This window comes from Acanthochromis polyacanthus, chromosome 20 (assembly GCF_021347895.1).
Source record: "Acanthochromis polyacanthus isolate Apoly-LR-REF ecotype Palm Island chromosome 20, KAUST_Apoly_ChrSc, whole genome shotgun sequence".
Lineage (NCBI taxonomy): Eukaryota > Metazoa > Chordata > Actinopteri > Pomacentridae > Acanthochromis > Acanthochromis polyacanthus.
The window spans coordinates 12627775-12650732 of NC_067132.1; the positions used below are offsets into that span (position 1 = coordinate 12627775).

A 22958-nucleotide genomic window follows, 5' to 3' on the forward strand; every position below is an offset into this window, starting at 1 on the left:
CGCTACATCAGCTGCCTGCTGGTGGTCACATGATTGTGATCCTGCTATAAATCAACCGCTGCAGACTTATCAGGACTTATCCGTTGGACATCGTACAACGACTGAGCAGCCTTTCTGTGTGCTTTTCTTGTTTAAACATTACTAGTAGCAAATGTTAGCATGCTAACATGCTACACTAAGATGCTTAATTAAAATCATATTAAACATCCCTTTGTTTTGCCATACACTGTATGTAATAGATGAACATAGCATCAGAGTTTCAAAAGTGAAGCCAATGCAGAAGTGCCTTAAACCTGCATTCTTTTCAGCGGCCAACAGGGGACGACTCCTCTGGTTCCAAAACGAGGTCTGGTTAAATAGAAGTCTATGAGAGAATAAACCCACTTTTCACTTAATCTGTCACCTCAGTGAACATTTTGATAACAAGTTTGTGATTTAAATTGCACAGTTTTAAGTCTTTATCAATAGAGCAGGATGCTCATGTTGTAAATGATGGCTCCATTTAGACAAAAATAGACAATTGAGCAAAGTCTGTTTTACAGTGTGGCTACTTTGTGACTGAGGTCTTCAGATCCACCTCTAGCTCGTTACATCCGGCTTCAAAGATCAAGATGGCGTCAACCAAATTCCACATTCGAGGCTTCATAATGGTCATCCACAAACCAGTGGGTGACGTCTAGATCATAACATTCACCTTTTACATACAGTGTATGTGTTGTGTGTTATCACTGTGAGCATGGTAGCATGTGCACATTTGCGTTTGGCACAAACGACGTCATTTATCCTGATAAATTGTGCACATCTACCAGAGAATGACTGAAAATTCTATGTACATACAGTACTTTTTCTGCAGATAATACTCCACTAACTCACTCGTGATAATGTACAATTTCTAATACCTCTTAGATTGACAGATAAAATACTGTGTGTTACTTCACTCAACTTCAGTGTGATTGGGGGCATATTGTCATTCACCAGTACTGTATAACCCACGTAATCCTGACCACTTCTGGTGTTAATATGTCCAGGTGTGAGCTATCTAGATCATGGCTCAGAAGTACCACAATGCACAGCTGCTGTGATGTGAGAAAGCATGTCAAATGAATGTCATTTTTTACCACTGCCACTAAAATTTCACTTCTCCAATCACATTTGTATTTATCTGGGACTAACTGTGGCAACTACTTGAAAGAAGTATAAACACACAGACATCATTTTTTTCCGAGCAACACTTGCTCGTGTTTGTGGTGTGTATCTGGTAACAAATCACCAGTATGACCCCATAACCACAGCTGGGCTCTTTTGCAAAAAAAAAAAAAAGAGAAAATCAGCTTCATTAAAGTTGCAGGTCTGCAGTGCAATATATGCCTGCTGCTAACCTGATTTCATATACTCTGTATGTGGTATGAATATGCTTTTTAAAATCACTGTGGTGCATTTTTACCTTCAGAGTTACAGTAGTGTGGCTGCCCTGTTATTTAAGTGACTTCTAACCTATTAAATAACGCTTTCCTTTTACTTCTGACCCAGTATAGCTGACTAATCAAATAAAATTCCTCTTGGTCAACAATCTCTGACCAGTCCACTGTTGCTTCCTCAAATGATGATTTTTTTTTTTTTTTTGGACAACAAGTTCCTTTCCCGGCTCTTAAGCCATTTTGGCAGGCCACTATCGGCACTGTATCACCCCAAGTCCACTTCTTGCTTTCACAAAAACATCTTTATCTTAAATTTCATGCTGCATATTTCCTGAGAGAAACTGAAAACCTCAAGGTGCACCTCTGCATTTTCTAGTAGTTCAGTTTCACAGTCAGTTAAATGAGCGAAAGCATGAAGGTTGAGCCAGTCACACTTCTTATTAATAACTCACTGACATTCACACTTAAAAAACCTTCAAAACACGAGGCTCTATCTCTCATCAGCCGCTACATTTCTCACTTTTTCGAAAAATCGATTTGCAGCTTTGAAGGAAGCACACTATATTAGTGGTTTGATTCTGTAACATACCCACTGGCAACTTTATTTTGTGAAAGATATGTAAGAAAAAAAATACTTTTCGAGGCTTTGGCAAGGCTTCACTCTGGTTTCTCTTTTTATGTTGCAACCACCATGACCATGAGCAGCACCACAGCGGTATTCTGGTTTCTTTCTGGTTAAGCCTCCGGCATCATGTACAGCTACAGACTGATCTACCAGCCTCGTGAGCAGCTGCACACAGCACACTGTAGAGATGCACTGCTGCTCCTCTCTGTGCTATGCAACACTAACGCTGCATCGTGTCTGATACGTATATACAACATTTCTGATGATATCTGTATGCATTTGTTTAAAGTTTTTGCATTTCTATGAGGTGCACGGTGGAATAGATAACTGTGAATCAATACAGGGGTAGTATAGGGTTTAGACACTCTGGAATTTCATTTGAACGACGCATCTTAGTCTCAGTGGTGGGAAGGAAACCTCAAACCCCTCCTCTCTGAGATACAGAACTGGGCAGTTGCTGCACATCTTAGCAAAACAGGAAATTTCATGTTTCCTCTGCTGCTTATAGCAACAGCTTGCATCACACTACTTCTGCATATCTTCACACACACACATACACCCACACACACACTCACACACACCAGGACCCACAAGAACTCGGCCACATTTTTACATCAGGACATCAGGATCAGGGCCTGGCATTCAGCCACACTTTACTGAACAATGCATAGCCATGTGAAAAACTTTTACAGTACTTCATTATTGTAGACAGTCTTACAGTGAAGTGAATTTATTTCCAACATACATTCTGTTACATTTACTGTACAAAACATAGCTCATTCAGGGTTTATAAAGTATCAGTAAGATGTAGGCTTGAAGCATTTCTTTTTGATCGATTTTTGTAGCATTTTGGGCTTGAATGTGAGGAAGACAATAATGGAAATTCCCATAAAAGAAACACACACAGGTAAAAGAAGCAGAATGTACCAGAGTATAGACTCCCCCTCTTCTTCGAAACAGGAAAATGAGTGGTCAGTGATACGCTCCGTTCCGAAGAGATCCTCACATTCGATTTCTGATTGTCCAACTATATTGATTGTCCTCGTTGTCTCGAATGTCCTGAACCATTCTGTTTGACAGCAGTTGAATGGATTTCCTGTGAGAAAAACAGTCTGAAGTTTCGGGGCTAAGGCTTCAGCATGAGCTGAGTGGATAGTGGACAGTTGGTTGTCCCTCAAGTCGAGCACTTTCAGGTCGAGGTCTGGAAGTGAAGGGGGTAAGTGAGCGAGAGAGTTCTTTGAAATGTTTAAAGACTTCAGACTGTGAAAGCGGGAGAAGTCGAAGTCGTGTATTTGAGTATTTCCTACACCTAGATGCTGCAACGTTCTGCTCAGTCTCTGTATTGATTCTTTGACATGGAGTCCAGGGTTGTCAGACAGTTCTAAGTGTGTCAATAACAAACCTGTGAATGCAGAGTTTGGAATTATTTTAAGGTTGCATCCCTTTAGGTAAAGCTGCCTTAAGGATGCAATGTTCTTCCAGTCCACGCAAGATGAAAGAGTGTGTGTAGTGATCTCAGCTTCCTCAGAAAGGCAAATGTCAATGTTGTTGGAGCTGAGATCCACTGAGCGGATGCTTGGCAGTGAGGAAAACAAACCCAGTGGCAGCCTCTCCAGACCGTTCAGGCTCAGGTTAAAATACGTCAAATTGCTCAGAGTGGTCAGTGTATCCTCGTCTGCCAAAATCTGGTTCAGTCTGTTGTTGCTGACGTCCAGCTCGTACAAGCTGCCAGAGAACTGTTCTGCTGTTAGATTTAAAGTCTCCAGGCAGTTTGTGCACATTTGAAGTCTGGACAGTTTTGGCATTTTCTGGATGAATCCTTCGGGGAAATAATCCACCTGGTTTCCTCTCAGATCTAAAATCTCTAAAGAGCAGATATCACCGTGAAGGTCGTCATCCCACAGCTGAGCGGTCACATTTTGCATGTAGCTCTTCAGATTGTAGAACTCAACGGTTGTGGTTGAGTTTGGGTGCGTGACGTTGCGCGACAAGCGTTCGTAGAAACTAATGACGTTGTGGGAGAGGTAAAGGTTCCGTAAACGACTGTGGCTGGGCAAGAACGGAAAGAAGAGCAGTCTGTTGTTGGAAAGATCGAGCGTTTCCAGCTGGAAAGTCTCATTGAGGTCTTGCCTGGAGATGAACCACTCGATGGTGTTGTAGCTGGCGTTGAGGACGACCAGCTGCGTCATGTGGAAGTCAGTCAGACAAGGCAGGTAGTTGAAGGCCAGGTTCAGCCGCTGAAGTTTGGTGTTGGTGTCGAAGGCGCTATCGATCTCAAAAATGAAGTTTCTTTGCAGGTCCAATTCTTTGAGTTGGTGGAGATCTCTGAACGAGGTCTCGTCCACTCTCCGCAAGAGGTTTCCGGAAAGATTGAGATACTCCAGGGATGTTAGGTTCTCAAGGAGAGTGGCAGCCATTTCATCGTCTAGCCTATTTTCAGAGAGATCCAGAGCTCTGAGGCCATGTAGCTTTTTTAACGCGAGGCTGCCACTAGAAATATTGTTATTTGCTAGATTAAGGCTTTCTAACAGTTGTGAGTTCTGAAAAGTGTTTGATTCTATTCTCTCCAAATTATTGCAAGCGAGGCTCAGGGTCTTTAGTGAGGGGTAACGGAGCAGAGCGGAGTCCTGTAGTGTTTTAATGTGGTTGTAGTTAAGCTGAAGCTCCTCTATGTTGTCTGGCAGTCCCATGGGCACAGAGGAGAGCTCGGCATCGTTGCAGAGAGCTGTTCTTTGTATCTGCAGAGAAAATAAGATGCTGTCAAGTTTCTGTATTGTGTGCCGGTGCTGTGTTGTAATGCTTTGGCATTCAGTGACTGTATTTGATTGTTTTACCAGGTTCAGGAACAAATATCGCATGGCCTAAATTAACCCTTCATGTGGTTACCTCAGTCAGCTTTCTGTTTGGATGGATTGTTTTATCATATGATATATGATATATATATGTATATAGTGTCAGAATTTTAGTTTTGTAAGCATGCAAGATCTAGCAATGACAATGTTGATCTATTAGACTAAAATATGTCGACAACTACTAAATGGATTACTGGGAAATTTGCCACAGATAGTCAAGGTCCCTGGAGATTCATTAAAATGAATTAAGTGGTTCTCCTCTTCTTCTTGTAGCACCACCATTTTTCAAGTTGCCGGAAAACTTGATGCAAAATTAATGATTTTTAAAGCTGTTTCTTCAATCACTTTTGTGTTGAGTGATTTGCAAATGTCAATAGTGCTTATGTTAGCATTTACACTGACAACGCTGTAGGCTCTCTGTAGACTGTTAGGGTCACTGATCTCACCATAAATAACCAAAATTTCAACACTTCCTTGAAATAGCCTCCGTTTTCCATTAGCGCTGCACTTTAATTCACGGGACCACTTGAAAAAAAGTATTTCATGCATTTGTCAGTGCTTTTTAACACTTAGTCAGTAGGTATGAATTTTAAAAAGAGCTGACAAATTATATGTTTGAATTTTAATGAACAAGTCGATGTTATCCTGTTTCCATCCAGTTTTTATTTAGATCATATCAAGAAAAGGGTAAATAAAGTTTACTACTTTATTGCTGTGGAATTATTGTATTTCTAAAATATTTAAATTTACCATAACACTCTACAGCAGGGTTGTTTTTTTTTTTCCGTTTTCTTAATTGAGTGCCACTTTCAGCATTCATTAATATATTAGTAATAAATAAAATTTAAGGTGAAAACAACTACAGAGACTCTAGACTGTAAAAATAAATAAATAAATGTTTTAAACTGTATTTTTTTGGGGGGGAAATTTGCTGTTATTTTCCAGAATTTCCCTGTTTTGTCAAATTGCTGATAATAACTAGTAAAATCACATAGTAATGGTAATGTAATGTAATGGCAATTCATTATTTTTTTTTTACAATGTTTAACTGTTAAATTATTTTTACTGCATTTAAATCAGCTAAAAAATCTACTATTTTGCAGAGTTTTGACATTATTTGAAAGATGAATTATGCATATTAAGTATAGAAAAATGGTATATTATTGTTTAAGTGGTATTTGACAATTTTTTCCCATTTTGCTAATTAAAGAGTAAAACGGTAAAATCACATGTTGACTGTAAAAGCAGACAAAACAAAAACAAAAACAGGCTTAAACTGTAAATAATATCCACATTAAAAGTCTGTATTTGAACACATGTCAGTTTGTTCTTTTACTGTATGTAACTAAAATTACACAGTTTTACTGTCGTTAAATCAGCTCAAAATACGATTTGTTTACAGATATTGGATGCTACTTTGACCGAGTTTTAATTTTTTGGAACCTTTCATTATTCCAATATCCTTTAACATATTTCATATTTTTCTGCCTGCCAGATGTTTACAGTTATTATTATTATTATTATAAATTAAAGTTGTAACTAAAATCATAAACCTTGTATACAGATTGCCTTCAGACCATGGATCGTATTAGTGAGAGAAAACTTTGCTGATGATGTAAGCTCTTGGTGTCAAACTAAATCTCCTCACAAATGTAATTTCACGTTAACATGGTCATTGTTACCAGATCATGTTTAGAGAACTTATGATATCCACAGAATAAAACATCACAGTTTTTGAGGGTCATGATAGTGAAACAAGATGACTGATTTATCAGTGGAGACTTTTCCACTTCAAACTAGAACTGCATTCCAACAAAATGCAGTAAAAAAACATCACTTAAACAGTTTGACCTTCTGCATGAGACAAACTCATATTTCCACCTGTGTTGCTGATACTGTATCAAGTTTATGTTAGAGCTCTTGTTAAGCAGAGCAGAGTGAAAGGAGGTCGTCTTACCAGCTGACATCGGCTGGGTTGTGGATGACTTGCAACTGGTGTCAGGATTCTCCACATGGGTAACAAGCAAAGCAGGATGGGAGTGAGTCCGTGGACTGGCATTTTATCATCCTCACTGCTGAGAAGATGGCAGAATCAGACAGGATTAGGCTCTGAACGACTGAATATGGATTCCTACGTTTTTATATTACTTATTTTTTACACTTTATCTAAAAAAAAAAAAAGTCAGATGCAGTACTGTTCAGCCGATCTGTTAATATACAGCGCCCTCCATAATTATTGGTAGTTCTGGTTAAGATGTGTTGAAAACCGTAAAATAAATTCCATTTTATTGCAGAATCATACTCTCACGCTGAAAATTGTAGAAAAATGTATTATAGGTGCTGTTTTGTTGGTAAAAGGTGGCTGTACAAAATATCAACATCAGGGGTGCTAATAATTGTGGCACACATGATTTGATACTAAAAGAATTATTTCTTAATGTGTGATTTTTTCCCCACTGAATGAATGCACTTGAATTAAAGGTTGGATTTTCCTCTTTTTTTCATTTTGGTCCTATGTTGTTTAGAAAAAAAGTGAATTTAGTAGAAGCTAAAGAACACATCCCAACCAGGGGTGCCAATAATTAAGGAGGGTGCTGCTATGTGTGGATGGTAGATGATCCAACAGATGAAGGAGTCCCTGCATTAGCTGTGCTTTTCTGTAGACATAGTTATTACAATTTGTGTGCGATGCGCATGTAATTACACCCTTCAGAAGTTTGATGTCACTTAGAAATGTCCTTATTTTTGAAAGAAAAGCCGTTTCTTGCAATGAAGATAGCATTAAATTAATCAGAAATCCAGTCTAGACATTGTTAATGTGGTAAATGAGTATTCTAGCTGGAAACAGCTGATTTTAATAGAATATCTCCATAGGGCTACAGAGGAACATTTCCAGCAACCATCACTCCTGTGTTCTAATGCTACATTCTGTTAACTAATGGTGTTGAAAGGCTGATTGATGAATAGAAAACCCTTGTGCAATTATGTTAGAACATGAATAAAAGTGTGAGTTTTCATGAAAAACACCAAACGTTTGAACAGTAGTGTATGTACGTGTTCATGAAATGCTGGTACAAGCAGTTTTTTTCACTCTAAGTGGACTTTCAAACAAGCCGAACGAGACGCAGGAGTGTTGAAGCAGATAACTTCATCTTTAATAACCAGAGTTCCACTTCAAATTAATTCCAGAAATGTTCAGACTGATTGAAGTGTTTTTATCAGTTGTTGATTTTATCACTTTTTCTGATTTACTCATATCTGAAGACTTTCTGCAGCACCGAGACGCAATATCAAAAACACTTCCCATGACTTCTATGAACACGAATGCCGCGTCCAGTTCATACTTCTTTCATGGCAGAGGAATAAAATTCTCACAGTGTTCATATCTACGCCATGTAATCTGTTTCCTTTTGCGGAGGACCCTATACATTGATTTAGATTGTGAAAGTTTGTCCTGAGATCAGCAGCTTTGCAAAAAATTTCCTGAATTTCAGTTCAAACCACTGTGTGACGCATACAGAATATGGAGTTTTTGTGTTCCTTTTTGCCTTGCAAGCTTTCTTAACTCAGGTATTTTTACTCACATGACATGTTTTCCCAGAGATACCATTAATAAATATAGCAATTTTTGGTCAGATTTAGGCTTTTTGAAAATTTCATTTTAATGTTTTGATAATTTTGTAACTTGTAGTATTGATTCTGTGTTCTACAGCATTTTTAAAAACAGTAGTTTTTCCTTGCTAGTGGCCAGTGTGCAACAGAAGAATAGCATTTCCTAAACTATGCTCTCGGTATGAGTTTTGCAGAATATTTGCAGAATACTACTTATTCTTTCTGACTGGACTGATGCAGCCAGATTGTGAGAAAATTGCACATTTTCTCAAAATAAAGCAAAAATTCTGATAATGCTGAACACAGTTACATTGTGTATGAATTGCACAAATGTCCACCACATGGTTCCTTAAATGTCTAAATGCCATAAACATATATCTAGAAAAAGTATGCTGACTCAAATTTTCACATGAAGTGCTATGATATAAAGCAGGTCATCATTAAAGTATCTCAAATACATCAAAGACCAAACACATTTCTATTCAACGTTCTTAATTGAGCCAGTTTATTTTGCTTCTTTTAGCAGAGTATCAGTGCAGACTGCTGTACTACAACAGCACCTTGTGCATCTACTTACACTGGTGGTTAGGTGTGGATTTCCCAAGCCACTGACGGTTGATCCCCTGACCATATCGCTGGTTGCCTCGCTGCTTGCAGAGTGTGTTCAGAGCGTGTGAAGTTCAGCTTCTCTCCTCTGCGCTGACTGAAGCACTGATGCCTCTTTTTACTATTCACGGAAGCAGGCAGGCAGCGGAAACCGAGTCACATGGACAAACTGCAATCAGTCAGAGGTTCTCAAGCCCGGGGCCACAGGAAGGCGAGTGCAGGCTTAACAGCTCCTCACCAGGGTTGCTGCACAAGAGTTTTCTTTTTTCTTCAGCAGTGGTGTTGCTGTAAAGACGACTAATGCTGGTAGCGCAACTGCTACCGCAAAAACCCAATGAGAACACACCCTTGACACCTTCTGCTCGTTCTGATCAGCCAAGCTACTCGGGAGGAAACCACTCAACACACACACACCCTTCCTGCTGACTTTCGGCCTGCAACAGCCATAACAAATACACACACACACACGCTTTACACTGTGCATCTGGTGATATGTTAATATAGTCCAGAAAATGTACAATCATGAAGACAATCGATAACTGCACAAATCATTTAGCTGCAGCATGCTCTGAATCAACACTGTCTTCTCGTGTTTTACTTTGCTCACCTCAAGTAACCTTTCAGTAGCTTATCTAAACACCTCATGTGTTTCCTTCTATTTTTCTTTTAGCATGGCAACTAAATGCAGCATAACAATTCCTCCATCTTCTGTTCAACTCCAGCTGTCAGCTTGGACCCTGCTTTGTATTGGTGCAAAAATAAGGAATTGGGAATCAGGAAGTGATGGTGCTGTCCTTGGAGTGTCGATTAGTTAGTGATGCCTTCCTGTTTTCACACAGGACATCTCTAGCTCTCACTTCTGACTCTGGAGTAAAAATAGTTTAGGTGGCAGCAGCATTTTTTAATCCATAACCTGTGAAATGTCTTAGGAGAGAAAGCGCAGCGACTGTTTATACAAAACTGAACAAAATGCGTTTCCATTTGTTTTTATGCACAAGAGCAGCTTGCAAAAAAGCACAGATGGAAAAAAACATGTAGGTTTCATAAAAAAGCCAGCTTTCTGAATGTTTTATGCTGGGGGAAATTAATTCAACATGTTTATTAGACCTTCAGAATATACACAATGCATTTTGCTGAACAACAATGAACGCTAAAAGAAACTTACTTGAACAAAAACCTTTTACAGGCATCTTTAATTCTCACCCAGCTGCCTAAATAATGTGATTTAAATGTGTAGTTAGCATTGGAATTACTGCTGATCCTCTTGCCTTACATCTCTAGTGGGTTTCTGACTCATAGATGCTTTTACATTGCTTCGGTCACCTGTTAGGACACTTTTAGAATCTGTGTTCATCTTCAACTGTGGCTCTGCATGTGATGTAAGACAACTGACATCCTTCACTTGTGGCGTTCTAAGTATATCAAATGAAAGCAACTGTTGGTGAACATGGGCAGCACAAGTGTGAATTCTGGTCACTATGCTTTGTCTTTAGCAGCTGAGACCAAATTAGAACGTGGTATCAACATTTGCATTCTATTTCTGAGAGCTGAGGAGGTGGTGTGGCAGCTGAGGTGCAAAGCCTCATGGGAGAGGAGGGTGTGAGCAGTGAGGACTTACCAACATAAAGATAAATGTTGGAGTATTTACAATCCTCAGGGTCTCAGGCTATTGTTTATGTTCCTTTCATTTGCCTTATTTTCCTGATTCCTCAACAGCAAGAACATTTCATTTCTCTCCCCTCAGCTAATATCTGTAATTGTTTCAATATGGCTCCACTGCTGGATGTTAATGAGAACATCCATCCAGCTATCATCTATACACCACTTAATCCTCATTAGGGTCGCAGGGGGGCTGGAGTCTATCCCAGCTGACTTAGGGTGAAGACAGGGGACACCATGGACAGGTCACCAGTCTATCACAGGGCTACACACAGACAAACAATCACACTCACATTCACACCTATGGACTATTTAGAATCACCACTTAATCTCAGCAGGACTGTGCCATAAAACGTGGAGAAAACCCACTACCAAGTCACTGTGCAGCCTGTTAACAAGAACAGATACAATAAAAAAACTTTACTTCACGCTAAACAGTATTTACATCTGAAAAAATGGGCAGCCTCTGTCCTCCTGATATATTAAACCACACATGAGCCAGTTTTTATGTGCTGTGAAGCTGCTAACATGTACAAGACAATCGCTGCCCTCTAGTGGAAACAGGATGTTCATTTTGTCACGAGGATCTTGTGATCTGAAAGCCTTGGGTCAGTCAAATTTAATGTCATCTGACAGATTTATGACAGCTTTTACAAAACTTGTGAGGATATTGTACAGATATGACTATATTTTATGTTTAAATATCAACCAATGCAACAGCACAAGTATTACAATTAGCATGAATAGATGTGATCATTCTAAATTGTCCATAGGTGTGAATGCGAGTGTGATTGTTTGTCTGTGATAGAGATAATGAATGAATGAATGAATGAATGAATGAATGTATGTATGTATGTATGAATAGATGTTGGATACATTTTTAGTAAAGATACAGTAAAGGCATTACAAGGATAGTCCATGAGATCATAGTTATGTCATGAAAGTATATCAAAATACCTTAATCAGATTGTTTTTTTTCATATATAATAGAATGCGATGACTCAGTTATTACCGAGCAATAACTAATATTCATTCATTCATTTAAAAAGTAACACTTAATCTACATATTTAATGAACCTATAACAAACAGAAACTTCTATTAAGTTCTCTGTACAGATTCTCGGTCATGGTGATGGTACTCTTAACTGCTTCAGCAAATATAACTGACTAATATGGAGTTTCAGGTATTTCTATTCACCCTAAAATTACACATCTTATAGACACGAGTCACGCGCCTTGACTGTTGAATAGTTCTGAAACTATCGCGCGAGGGAGGACTCGAGGTGTTTCATCGTGGTGAAACTGCATTTTAGGTGTCTGATAAGTGAAGTCATAGATTATCTCCTCTGTTTAACCCTCCTGTCATCCTGCGGGTCAGATTGAGCCATTTTAAATTTTTAAAAATGTGGGGAAAAAATGTATATATTTTCACAGTGAAAACTTCCATATTTTCAAAATTTTTTAAGGAAATTTTTGAACATTTTTTGGTGGAAAAAAGAACATTAAAGAAAAAGAACATTCAGAAAAAAATCAACCAAAATCCAGTGAATTTCGCTGTCAAATTTGGGGATTTTTTTTATTAAAAAAAATAAAATTTTTGAGGGAAATTTTTCAGGAACTGGCGACCTGTCCAGGGTGTCCCCTGCCTTCGCCCGAGTCAGCTGGGATAGACTCCAGCACCCCCTGCGACCCTAGAGAGGATAAAGCGGTGTATAGAGAATGGATGGATGGACTTTTCAGGAATTTTCTTCCTGAAGATTTTGCAAATTTTTATAAATTTTTTCTGAATTTTTGGACTTTTTTCAGACAAGGCAACAACATTTTTTGGTAAGGACTACATGAGGGTTAAAGATGGCTGTCCCTCCTCTCTCAAACTGTCTCTTTTCTCTGTCCAGAATGTGAACACCGCTGTCCTCAAAGGAGTGTCTCTTATCCTTTAGATAAGAATAAAACACCCACCCACAAGCTGAACGACGCTTTGTATGCAGTACAATGCAGCAAGGAGTGCTTCTTTGATGACAGGTGAAATGTTTTCGAGAACAAAAAAAGGAGAAATGCAGCTGCCTTCCACTTAGTTTGCCCTCTGTTTCATTGATGCCCTTAAAATGCCTGATTTGGTAACATTTATACAAAAAACCATCTACGGAAAAAAATCACAACACCTTAAGAATACATTAGCTGCTCTTCTTGTCCTCTGTCACTTGTAGAGGTGTAATTACTGCCATCAAACAGCAGGTTTAACAGAGCAGTAAATGTCACAGAGAGGCAGACTGATGGACAGATGCTGTAATTGGAAACACAATCCAGAGGCAGACAGACAGTACGGTTGAACGTATCAAGGAGGCTGGAGCTGATAGACAGACGTTCAGGGACAGGACAGCAACCAGAGAGTATTAGCAGATACTCAGACAGGGGAACTTAGAGAGGAAGGGACAAACAGGCAATGCAGCCAGGCTCTCAGCATTGACAGCACATATTCAATCAATCATTTACTGAAGCGGTAACTCTCTCCTACACTTGTCCACATCGCAGCAGAACAGCATGTCCGGCACTCTGATGCCTTTTCCCCATATTTCCAGTAGATGAAGGTTAAGTTTCTGTATGTGCCACACTTGTGTCTGTTTATCCAGTTATGAGTCATGCTGATGTGATTCTGCAGATTTCAAAACAAGCTGCTGCTGCTGCTGCTACTATCTGAAATGTAAAAATGGGTCTCTCAGTGTGCAGTGGAAGAATGTTCCCAGAGCACACAGTGTTTACAACAGTAAAAGCATGAGGCTCCTTTTATCTGAATATAGGTTGAGTCACTGTTGTATCACCCTCATAAATAATTAATAGAGAACAGCAAGATGGAGCATGACAATACTGTAAATGATTGCTTGGAGATTATCTGAGTTAAATGTGCTAGCGATGTGGTGGATGGCTGCATTTAAAGCCTCAATGCTGGAAGTAAATGCAGCCAAAGTGAAACTTAAAGTGAGGGGACTCTGAGAGGAGGTGAATTAGGTTTTTAGGCCACACGTTGTGGTCTTTAAATATCCACTTCCAGTTAATGTTGCTGACGGAAGACCGTTGCTCTGTTTTCCTGTTTTTGACACATTGTATCTTGTTATAGGCCTTTTCCTGTATCTGTGGACAGTTTTGTAGTACCAGCAGTTCAGGAAACAAAGATGTAACCTCTTATGCTGCCTTAAAAACAGACTAATCAACAACACAGTGATCAGACTTCTAAAACACACATTACTTAGTTGCAACTAACCATTATTTTAATTATAGATAGATAGATAGATAGATAGATAGATAGATAGATAGATAGATAGATAGATAGATAGATAGATAGATAGATAGATAGATAGATAGATAGATAGATAGATAGATAGATAGATAGATAGATAGATAGATAGATAGATAGATAGATAGATAGATACAGTCAGCCTACACCTCCCTTAGACATAGTGCCAGGCCCACCATAAAGACTGTCACAACCTGGCCGGATGATGCGCTTTCCCAACTGCAGGACTGCTTCACTGAGACAGACTGGGACCTATTTGAACAGCAGGAGCTTGGAACTTTCACAGAAACAGTACTAGACTACATCAAGTTCTGTATTGGGAATGTGACTGTGGATAAAACCATCCGGGTCTTCCCAAATCGGAAACCCTGCCCAGGTCCATACACTCCTCAGAGCCCGTGACACTGCCTTCAGATCAGGTGACAGAGCCCTTTATAGGACTGCTCGAGCGGATCTGAAAAAAGGAATTAAAAAGCAAAGGCGGACCATAAGAAGTGCATAGAGTCTCACCTGTCCAGCAACAACACACGTGCGGTGTGGCAGGGCATTTACGACATCATAAACTCCAGGGGCGGCACTACAACAACAGAAGACCTGAGTGCATCACTGGCTGAGGAGCTAAACAGCTTTTTTGCTCGCTTTGAACCATCACAACAGCAACACTCAGCAGCCCCTGTACTACCCCCACTCCCACCCAGTTCCTGCACCACTATACTCACTGTCAGCGAGCATGAAGTCAGACGGGTGCTCCTGGCAGTGAACCCCAAGAAGGCTGCTGGCCCTGATGGTGTTCCTGGTAAAGTGCTAAAGGCGTGTGCCCTCCAGCTCACCCACATCTTCACCAGAATCTTCAACCTCTCCCTGTCACAGGCAATCATTCCGCCCTGTTTGAAAACCGCCACAATCATCCCAGTACCTAAGAAGTCTCCCACCATGAGCCCAAACGATTATCGTCCTGTGGCCCTCACTCCGATAATCATGAAGTGCTTCGAGAGACTGGTCCTCCAGCACATCAAGGACCATCTCCCCCAGACTTCGACACCTACCAGTTTGCATATCGTGCAAACAGATCCACTGAGGACGCCATCGCTGTAGCTCTACACTCTGCGCTGTCACATCTGGAGCAGCAGCAGAGCTATGTCCGAATGCTCTTCGTGGATTTCAGCTCTGCCTTCAATACAATCATTCCGGACATTCTCATCACCAAACTGGACACTCTCGGCCTCCCCCCTCTCACATGTGCCTGGATAAAGGACTTCCTCACCAACCGGCCCCAGGCTGTGAGACTCGGCCCCCACCTGTCCTCCACACGGACACTGAGCACCGGCTCCCCACAAGGCTGTGTGCTGAGCCCCCTCCTGTACTGCCTCTACACCCATGACTGTCGTCCGGCCCACAACAGCAACCTCATCGTGAAGTTTGCTGACGATACAACAGTTGTCGGACTCATCACAGGAGAAGATGAGGCAGCCTACAGAGGGGAGGTCCTGAAGTTGGCAGCTTGGTGTTCAGAAAACAACCTGGCTCTGAACACCAAGAAAACAAAGGAGATCATTGTCAACTTTAGGAAGCTCAGCACCGACCTAGCCCCCCTCTACATCAACGGTGAGTGTGTGGAGAGGGTCCACAGCTTCCGGTTCCTGGGCGTCCTCATCTCCTCTGACATCTCCTGGACGGACAACACTACGGCGATCATTAAGAAGGCACAGCAGCGACTACACCTCCTGAGGGTTCTCAAGAAACACAACTTGGACCCCACCCTGCTGACGACCTTCTATCGCTCGTCCATTGAGAGCCTGCTGACTTATTGCATCACAGTGTGGTACGGCAGCTGCACCATGGCAGACAGGAAGGGGCTTCAGAGGGTTGTTAAGACAGCACAGAAAATCATCGGCTGCCCCCTCCCCTCCCTGATGGACATTTACACCTCCCGCTGCCTTAAAAGGGCAGGAAACATCATCAAGGACAACTTCCACCCTGGTTCCGACCTGTTTGTCCTGTTGCCCTCAGGAAGGCGCTACAGGTGCATCAGAACCAAAACAAACAGACTCAAAAACAGTTTCTTTCCAAAAGCCATCACCACTCTGAATTCAAACATGCACTGACATTCCAAACCCCCCCCCCCAGACTACCTCAAAACCGTCTACTGTGCAATACGGACTATTCTAATGTGCAATATCACACTGACCATGCACTTTTATTCTTTTTAACTGTTTTAACTTATCCTTTTTTGTGATTTTTATTACATGTATCTTGCACTGATGGAGATGCTCTAAATCTCATTGTACTTGTGTATAGTGACAATAAATGGCATTCTATTCTATTCTATTCTATTCTATTCTATTCTAGATAGATAGATAGATAGATAGATAGATAGATAGATAGATAGATAGATAGATAGATAGATAGATAGATAGATAGATAGATAGATAGATAGATAGATAGGTAGGTAGGTAGGTAGGTAGGTAGATAGGTAGGTAGGTAGGTAGGTAGGTAAATAGATAGATAGATAGATAGATAGATAGATAGATAGATAGATAGATAGATAGATAGATAGATAGATAGATAGATAGATAGATAGATAGATAGATAGATAGATAGATAGATAGATAGATAGATAGATAGATAGATACTCTGAGCACGACTCTGGCTTCCTCCCACAGTCCGGGCTAATTGGTGTTTCTAAATTGTCCACAGGTGTGAATATGAGTGTGTTTTTTGTCTCTATGTAGCCCTATGATAGACTGGTGACCTGTCCAGGGTGAACCCTGCCTTCAACCTAACTCAGCTCTGATAGGCTCCAGTCCCTCTGCGATCTAACAGAGGATAAAGATAATAGATGGATTAATAAATGTACACTACTGTTCAAAGGTTTGGGGTCACTCAGGCAATTTCATGTTTTCCATGAAAACTCACACTTTTATTCATGTGCTAACATAACTGCACAAGGGTTTTCTAATCATCAATGTAGCATTAGAACACAGGAGTGACGGTTGCTGGAAATGTTCCTCTGTACCCCTATGGAGATATTCCATTAAAAGTCAGTAGTTTCCAGCTAGAATAGTCATTTTCCACATTAACAATGTCTTAGAATGTATTTCTGATTCATTTAATGTTATCGTCACTGAAAAAAACTGCTTTTCTTTCAGTAATATGGACATTTCTAAGTGACTCCAAACTTTTAAACAGTCATGTACAAACATACATAAAATACTAAAACATGAAGGTCACTATAGGAGGAACCAAAATCCATTAAAATCGTGCACTGATCTAATGATGGCACTTGATGAAGACACGTGAATTAGTTGTTGTTGATATTAAGCTGGGAAAGTGACTGAACATGAGACCAACACTGCCATCATTAGCATGGTAAATCATTTTCATTCAAACACATTTTATATAATTAGGCTGGTCACATATAAACATGTAATATCTTAGACTACATTGAGATTACTTGATATGAATCAAACCAAAAAAGGAACTTGAGACACTAAACACTCAGAAACCATAAAGTCAGGTATTAATTGCTCAATTCAAAAATAATATTTGCCTGTAAAACAAAACTAAGCAAAACAAAACTATACAGCCTCATACAGTAGCTGATATATTTATTTTTTTAGACTGGAGGAGTGCCAAATGGTGTATTTACATCATATAAAAGGGGTTTCTCATGCTTCTCACAGTACACATACAGACACTATGACACACACAGCTGAGCGCAGGACAGTCACTGTAGGTCAGTTTCCTCAAACAGGTCAGACCTTTTATACTCCCAGACGTTCAGACACCTATTACACCGAACATTTATTGTTAAGTTGATACCTGCAGTCATGTCTCCCCTTATAGAGGCGGCTTAGTCTGAGGTGTGTTTTCTGCAGCACAGACGCTACTAAATACTTCTGGCACCATAGTGTTCTGGATCATCTTGCTCTTCTGCAACTACACATTCTTACTGGTCACTGATCTTGAAGGTAAACTTTACTCCATTGAATATGGAGTAATTACGATTTTACACAGTGCATGGGACAATTTTTAAAATACATAAAATTTGAAGAAAAGAGACATGAGTCCAGAAGAAAATAAAAACTGCGATTTAATTTTTTTTTTTTTTTTTAAGAAATAAGAGTATCAGCAAAAAATAAAGAGAAATATTTGAAGGAGTGATTTTGGAGAAGCTTCAGACTGGGTTCAGGAGACACAGAGTTCAGCAGTGTGTGGGCTGTAATAGCAAAAGTCTGACCACAGTTTGTCACAAACCAGCAGCCCTCCAGCTACAGTGATGGAGAGGTCTCATACGATGTCAGTAAATCAAATGTATTAAGGAGGAAAGCCCTGAAAATGAACAATGATAGTGTTAAATTCCAGCTACAATATAGTACAGAATTGAGAAGTTATGGGCTGCACTTTAGATTATGTTATGGATTGATTCTTCAGCACCATGGACAGCACCATTGATTTATCAATACATTGAACAGTTATACTATTCATATTTCAGATCAAGAGATTCTAACTTTAACAAACTTCAGTCACATAAAGGATCATTGAGTCAGGCAGAAATGTTCTGCTAAATGACCTCTCTTCCACTGCACTCTTTCTGCTACTAGGGGCTGGAGGAGGGATTGCACGTCAACAATGGGGATGGTTTTCTCTTCATCCCCACTCAAACTGCCTGCTGGTCTTTTAAGTCCCTATTCTCTAACATAGACGTCACATCAGTTAAAATATATGCCGTTCATGCACAGTTACTCTCACTGTTGCATACTATGTGCCACCTATGAATTCATTTAATCAATTTAAACCATTTCAGCAATCATGGTACAGTCTATTCAATGTGATATATGTGAAATGCTTTATCCTGTATATATGACAATGTGTCATGTGCCTGTTTTTCAGTAGCTGCAGTATATTAATGTCATGTGTCCTGTAGATAATTAAACCTTTCATTGGTTAAGAAAAACAGTTCCGTTTCCAGCTTTGTCCTTTGTCAGATAGTCCAATGGAGCATTTGAAACTGGGGTAAACAGTAGGTTTTGGTATCATTGAGCAGAAAAAATCCATAATGATCTTTGAAATGTTGTATTTCACACAGGAAGAAAACTAGACTTCTGTACCTCCTCTTGGCTCCATTTTTAAACTTTAGAAAATCTAGTCCATGACAGGAGATTTCAGCCAATCATAGGGCTTTTCACTGATCAAATAACATGAGAACATGATGTCTGGGCACAGTGGGTTAAACACAAGACTTTCACCTGGGAAAGTGGTGTTTGAAACTTGGATGAAACCACTGATGCATGTTGACTATGTCTGCATTACATACTTTGTCTTTTAATTTCATTCTACAACTGCTCTCACAAAATACCTACTGTTTCATGCAGTCTGCATTCAATTGGGACATACTGCCTCATTAAAATATTGCACCTTAAACTTTGACTTTCACACTTTGAAATGAGCTGTCATCTGTCTGTTTGCTCTCAGCAGCTCAAGGTTGTTTATATTCGGGCAAGACACCTTGATGTATGCGACGGAAGTGTGCGCAGGACTGTGGGACAGAATGGCCTGCTATGTTGTATGCTGCAAAATCTACCTGGATGTAGTACATTGTGCTATTTTTGACATAATGTGCATTGCCACATTCAAATCTTTGTGCATTTAAATCATGCGCTTGTCTGCTGGGAGGCAGTTAAAACAGAGGGGAAGACCTACAGGATGATTTATATTTTAAAATTGTCTTATTTTTCCCTTTTCCCAAATGTTTGCCCCTACTACAGCTTCAGTTCTTCTGTTTATCTGAATGATCCAAATCTGAAGAGGTGGTAAGAGCTTATAGAGCTGTTTGTTCTTTTCTTGACATTTATACAAAGGCCAGTCAGAATCTGTGAGGTCTTTATTATGGTTTCACAGTAATTCCACAGTCTTGTGTTCATGTCTTTAAAAACTGCATCTCTATGGGCTGATTTATGCAACGTGGAGTGGAAACGTGCGCTGCATTTCGACAGCTGTGCATACACAGACAAACTGACAGGCTGCGTTATAAAAAGCCCATCTGTGCCGAACACACATTAAAACAAGCATCTAAGCATCTTTATTCTAAGAGTGGCACCATGTAGACTTTATTTTCAGGCCTTATAACCGTACAGCATCTATAGTACCATCGATAAAACAAAGAAATAAATAAAAGTGTAATACTACAATAGCACATTAAAAAGGACACGTTATCATGTTACAGGTATAGTTTCCACCATTACTGGGTGAGTATTTTAAAAGGGGAGATGTTTCTGTCCATACACCGCTATCCATGCACATGCATGCCAGTTGGTCTGCATGTCCTCCATGTTGATCAAAATATAACATCAGGTCACACTGATTTGGCATGAAGTCGTTACACTCCAGCTGTTGATTTTAGTTAAACTGTGTTGATCCACAATGAGTTGATTCCATTACCTCATACAACAGATAACTACAGATAACAACTTGTTTAAATGGTATCTTAAAGTATTTGCCACAGTTTAGAGTAGTTTTGGCCTCATTCAAGCAGTCATAAAATCTCAAATAAATCTTCAGCACTGTTAGTCTGAATTGCATGACATTAAATAATGTTCCCCTGACCTGTGAGTAAAACAGCTCAGCAGCTAAACTGTAAAAGTGGTCAGTTCCACGGTGGTAGAGAAACATGTTTACATCAGTCAACCACACATTCTTTCTCCCTGTGGTTTGTCCAGTCCAGCTGTAGTAGAAATGCCAACGGTTCTCTTTGTTCATGTGGATAAAGTTGTTCTATCTGGAAGAAAACATGACCACTTAGCCTCTGAAACCTTGAAAGTGTACAACAAAGTCTCCAGGAGCTTGGAAGTTTTAACGGAGCGGTGGCACAGGCTGTTGAGCTTCTAGCCGTCCAGAGGTTTCCCCAGGTACACCATGGTGACTTCAGTGTTGCCGTACACCGCAGACACAGCAGGGAACAGGCAGGCTTTGGGCAGTCCACGAAATGCTACTCCAAGAAACTCAAAACCCCTCTCGAAGGCTAATGTCTTGTCATCCATGTCTAGGATCACTCGTATTCTCTCCCCAATCTGTGGACAAGCACGATCGTACTGTAGTGTAAAGCAAAAAACATTCCAAAAACCAGACACCGTGTATGTTAATTAGTTTTTTCCTACCTGATATTTGGGTGCATTGTTACACTGTGGGAAATTTCCGTTGACCTCCCCGTTATGCAGCAGGTTGTTGTCGACCAGGTTCCAGCCCCAGCTCTGGTCGTCGCTGCCCAGCAGGGCCACGTAGCCTTGGCACTGCATCGCTGCCCGCTTTGTGGCGATGCCTATCACCGCCACGGTGCCAAGAGGGCCTTCCCACCAGATTTCCCAGGCATGCCGCCCTTCTGAGAAGCCAATTTTGCCACGTGCTCCATCCGTGCTCTGGGCGATGGGGTTGCGGTGCAGGGTAAAGCCGTTCTTCTTCACATAAACATTGCGGGAGCAGTCGTGGGAGCTCAGAGCGTGTTGAAAGGCCTTGAGCTGCAGAGGAGGACAGGCAATTGATCAGGCATTTCACAGCTTATATGATTAATAGAAGCATATTTATTGGTGAAATTACCTTCTTTTAGACATGCATTCTTGCATAACAAGATGAGACACTGTGTTGGATTTTCTATTTTGCAAGAAAGTGTGCACTGAACCAATCTGGGCTATGGAGCTTCAATCTTTTGTTCGGTGCTATGGTTGCTAAATGAAATGTGACATAAATTAATCCTAACATTTAGACTCTCTGTAAAATGTTAAACTGGATTTAGGGATTTTACAGCAACACCTGGAGGATTTCCAAGTAAAGTTTCCTGATTTCAGTGTTCCTGTTTACATCTCCATTCAGAGACTATTTCAAAAACTGGTTTAACTTCTTGTGGGCCAACTTGCACACAGTTAGGCAACAATGATAACCTCAGTAAGGGCTTCAGGGATAAAACAGAGAGCTACTATCTCATGAGAACCTGCTCTGTGTAACCCCAGAAACAACATTACAGCAAACACCATGTAACAACCTGCCCATTTATGTTGGATCCTCAGAAATAATAATAATGTATAAAAGAATGGTTAAAAATCACTTGGGATGTCTAGCAATCAATAATACCGTTTATGGGTTCATGATGAAGACCACATTGTCAGTTATGTTCCGTGCTGGCAGAGCAACACTATCACTAAAAAAGTAGATTTTTGATTGGAGTTAGTCATTAACCAGCCTCAGACAACAAAGGTGTACTAGTGAGGTGAACCTACTTTCCCCCTGTAGGTGAGCAGGTTGCACAGGATGTCTGAACGCAGGGCTTCATCGCTCAGAGACCGGCTGCAAAGGCTGCGCCACACCTCGCTGTTTTCATCCGCCAGGATATTATACCAATGCCAGCACACCAACGCGCACCGCATCAAGTCAGACAGCTCCAGATAGGAGAAAATATGCTCCAGGACCCGAGCTGGCAGCCTCCCGGCCACCCCTGCGCCTCCCCCGGCTGCAGCAGCGTAGGGAGAGCCGGCGGAGCTGCAACTGGCCGCCGCTGCTGCACCCAAACAGGAGGATCCTCCTCCCCCACCGGCCGCTCCAGACATTGTAGCCCTGCTGTTGACCGACGACACCAGCCGACCGAATATTTTCACCTTACACCGTAGGATGACTCCTAATATAAGTTAAATAGTAACATTTTACCTATAAAACCGCACGTAGGTCGCATTGAAACCTCAACAGTATGGACTCGACTCTTCCCAGTTCAATGGCTGAATGGAAACGATGCGTCAAGGTCCTGGAAGAGCAAATACACCTATAGCGCTGCTGTCAACAAAACGGGAAAATTAATTAGTGAAAGTATTAGTTCCTTTAAATGACCAATAAAGCCACCCCAATACAGC

At 40.6% G+C, this 22958-nt stretch overlaps 2 protein-coding genes across 3 annotated transcripts; both read right to left on the reverse strand.

Moving 5' to 3' along the window:
- Positions 1 to 2665: 2665 nt before the first annotated feature.
- Positions 2666 to 9386, reverse strand: nrros (negative regulator of reactive oxygen species). 2 transcript variants are annotated; one of them, XM_022220586.2, is made up of 3 exons: positions 9085 to 9386; positions 6853 to 6967; positions 2666 to 4781 (listed from the first exon to the last, which is right to left on the reverse strand). In XM_022220586.2, the coding sequence occupies exons 2-3, from the start codon at positions 6952 to 6954 to the stop codon at positions 2841 to 2843; spliced, it is 2043 nt and encodes a 680-aa protein (XP_022076278.2). In that variant the 5' UTR covers positions 6955 to 6967; positions 9085 to 9386; the 3' UTR covers positions 2666 to 2840. The 2 variants fall into 2 exon arrangements, with proteins under 2 accessions (XP_022076278.2, XP_022076270.2); XM_022220578.2 differs by having other exon boundaries at positions 6853 to 6970.
- A 10544-nt stretch (positions 9387 to 19930) lies between these two features.
- fbxo45 (F-box protein 45) lies at positions 19931 to 22850 on the reverse strand. Its single transcript, XM_022220561.2, has 3 exons — positions 22335 to 22850; positions 21222 to 21578; positions 19931 to 21134 (listed from the first exon to the last, which is right to left on the reverse strand). Exons 1-3 carry the CDS (start codon positions 22659 to 22661, stop codon positions 20949 to 20951), a joined length of 870 nt encoding a protein of 289 aa, XP_022076253.1. The 5' UTR covers positions 22662 to 22850; the 3' UTR covers positions 19931 to 20948.
- Positions 22851 to 22958: the final 108 nt, after the last annotated feature.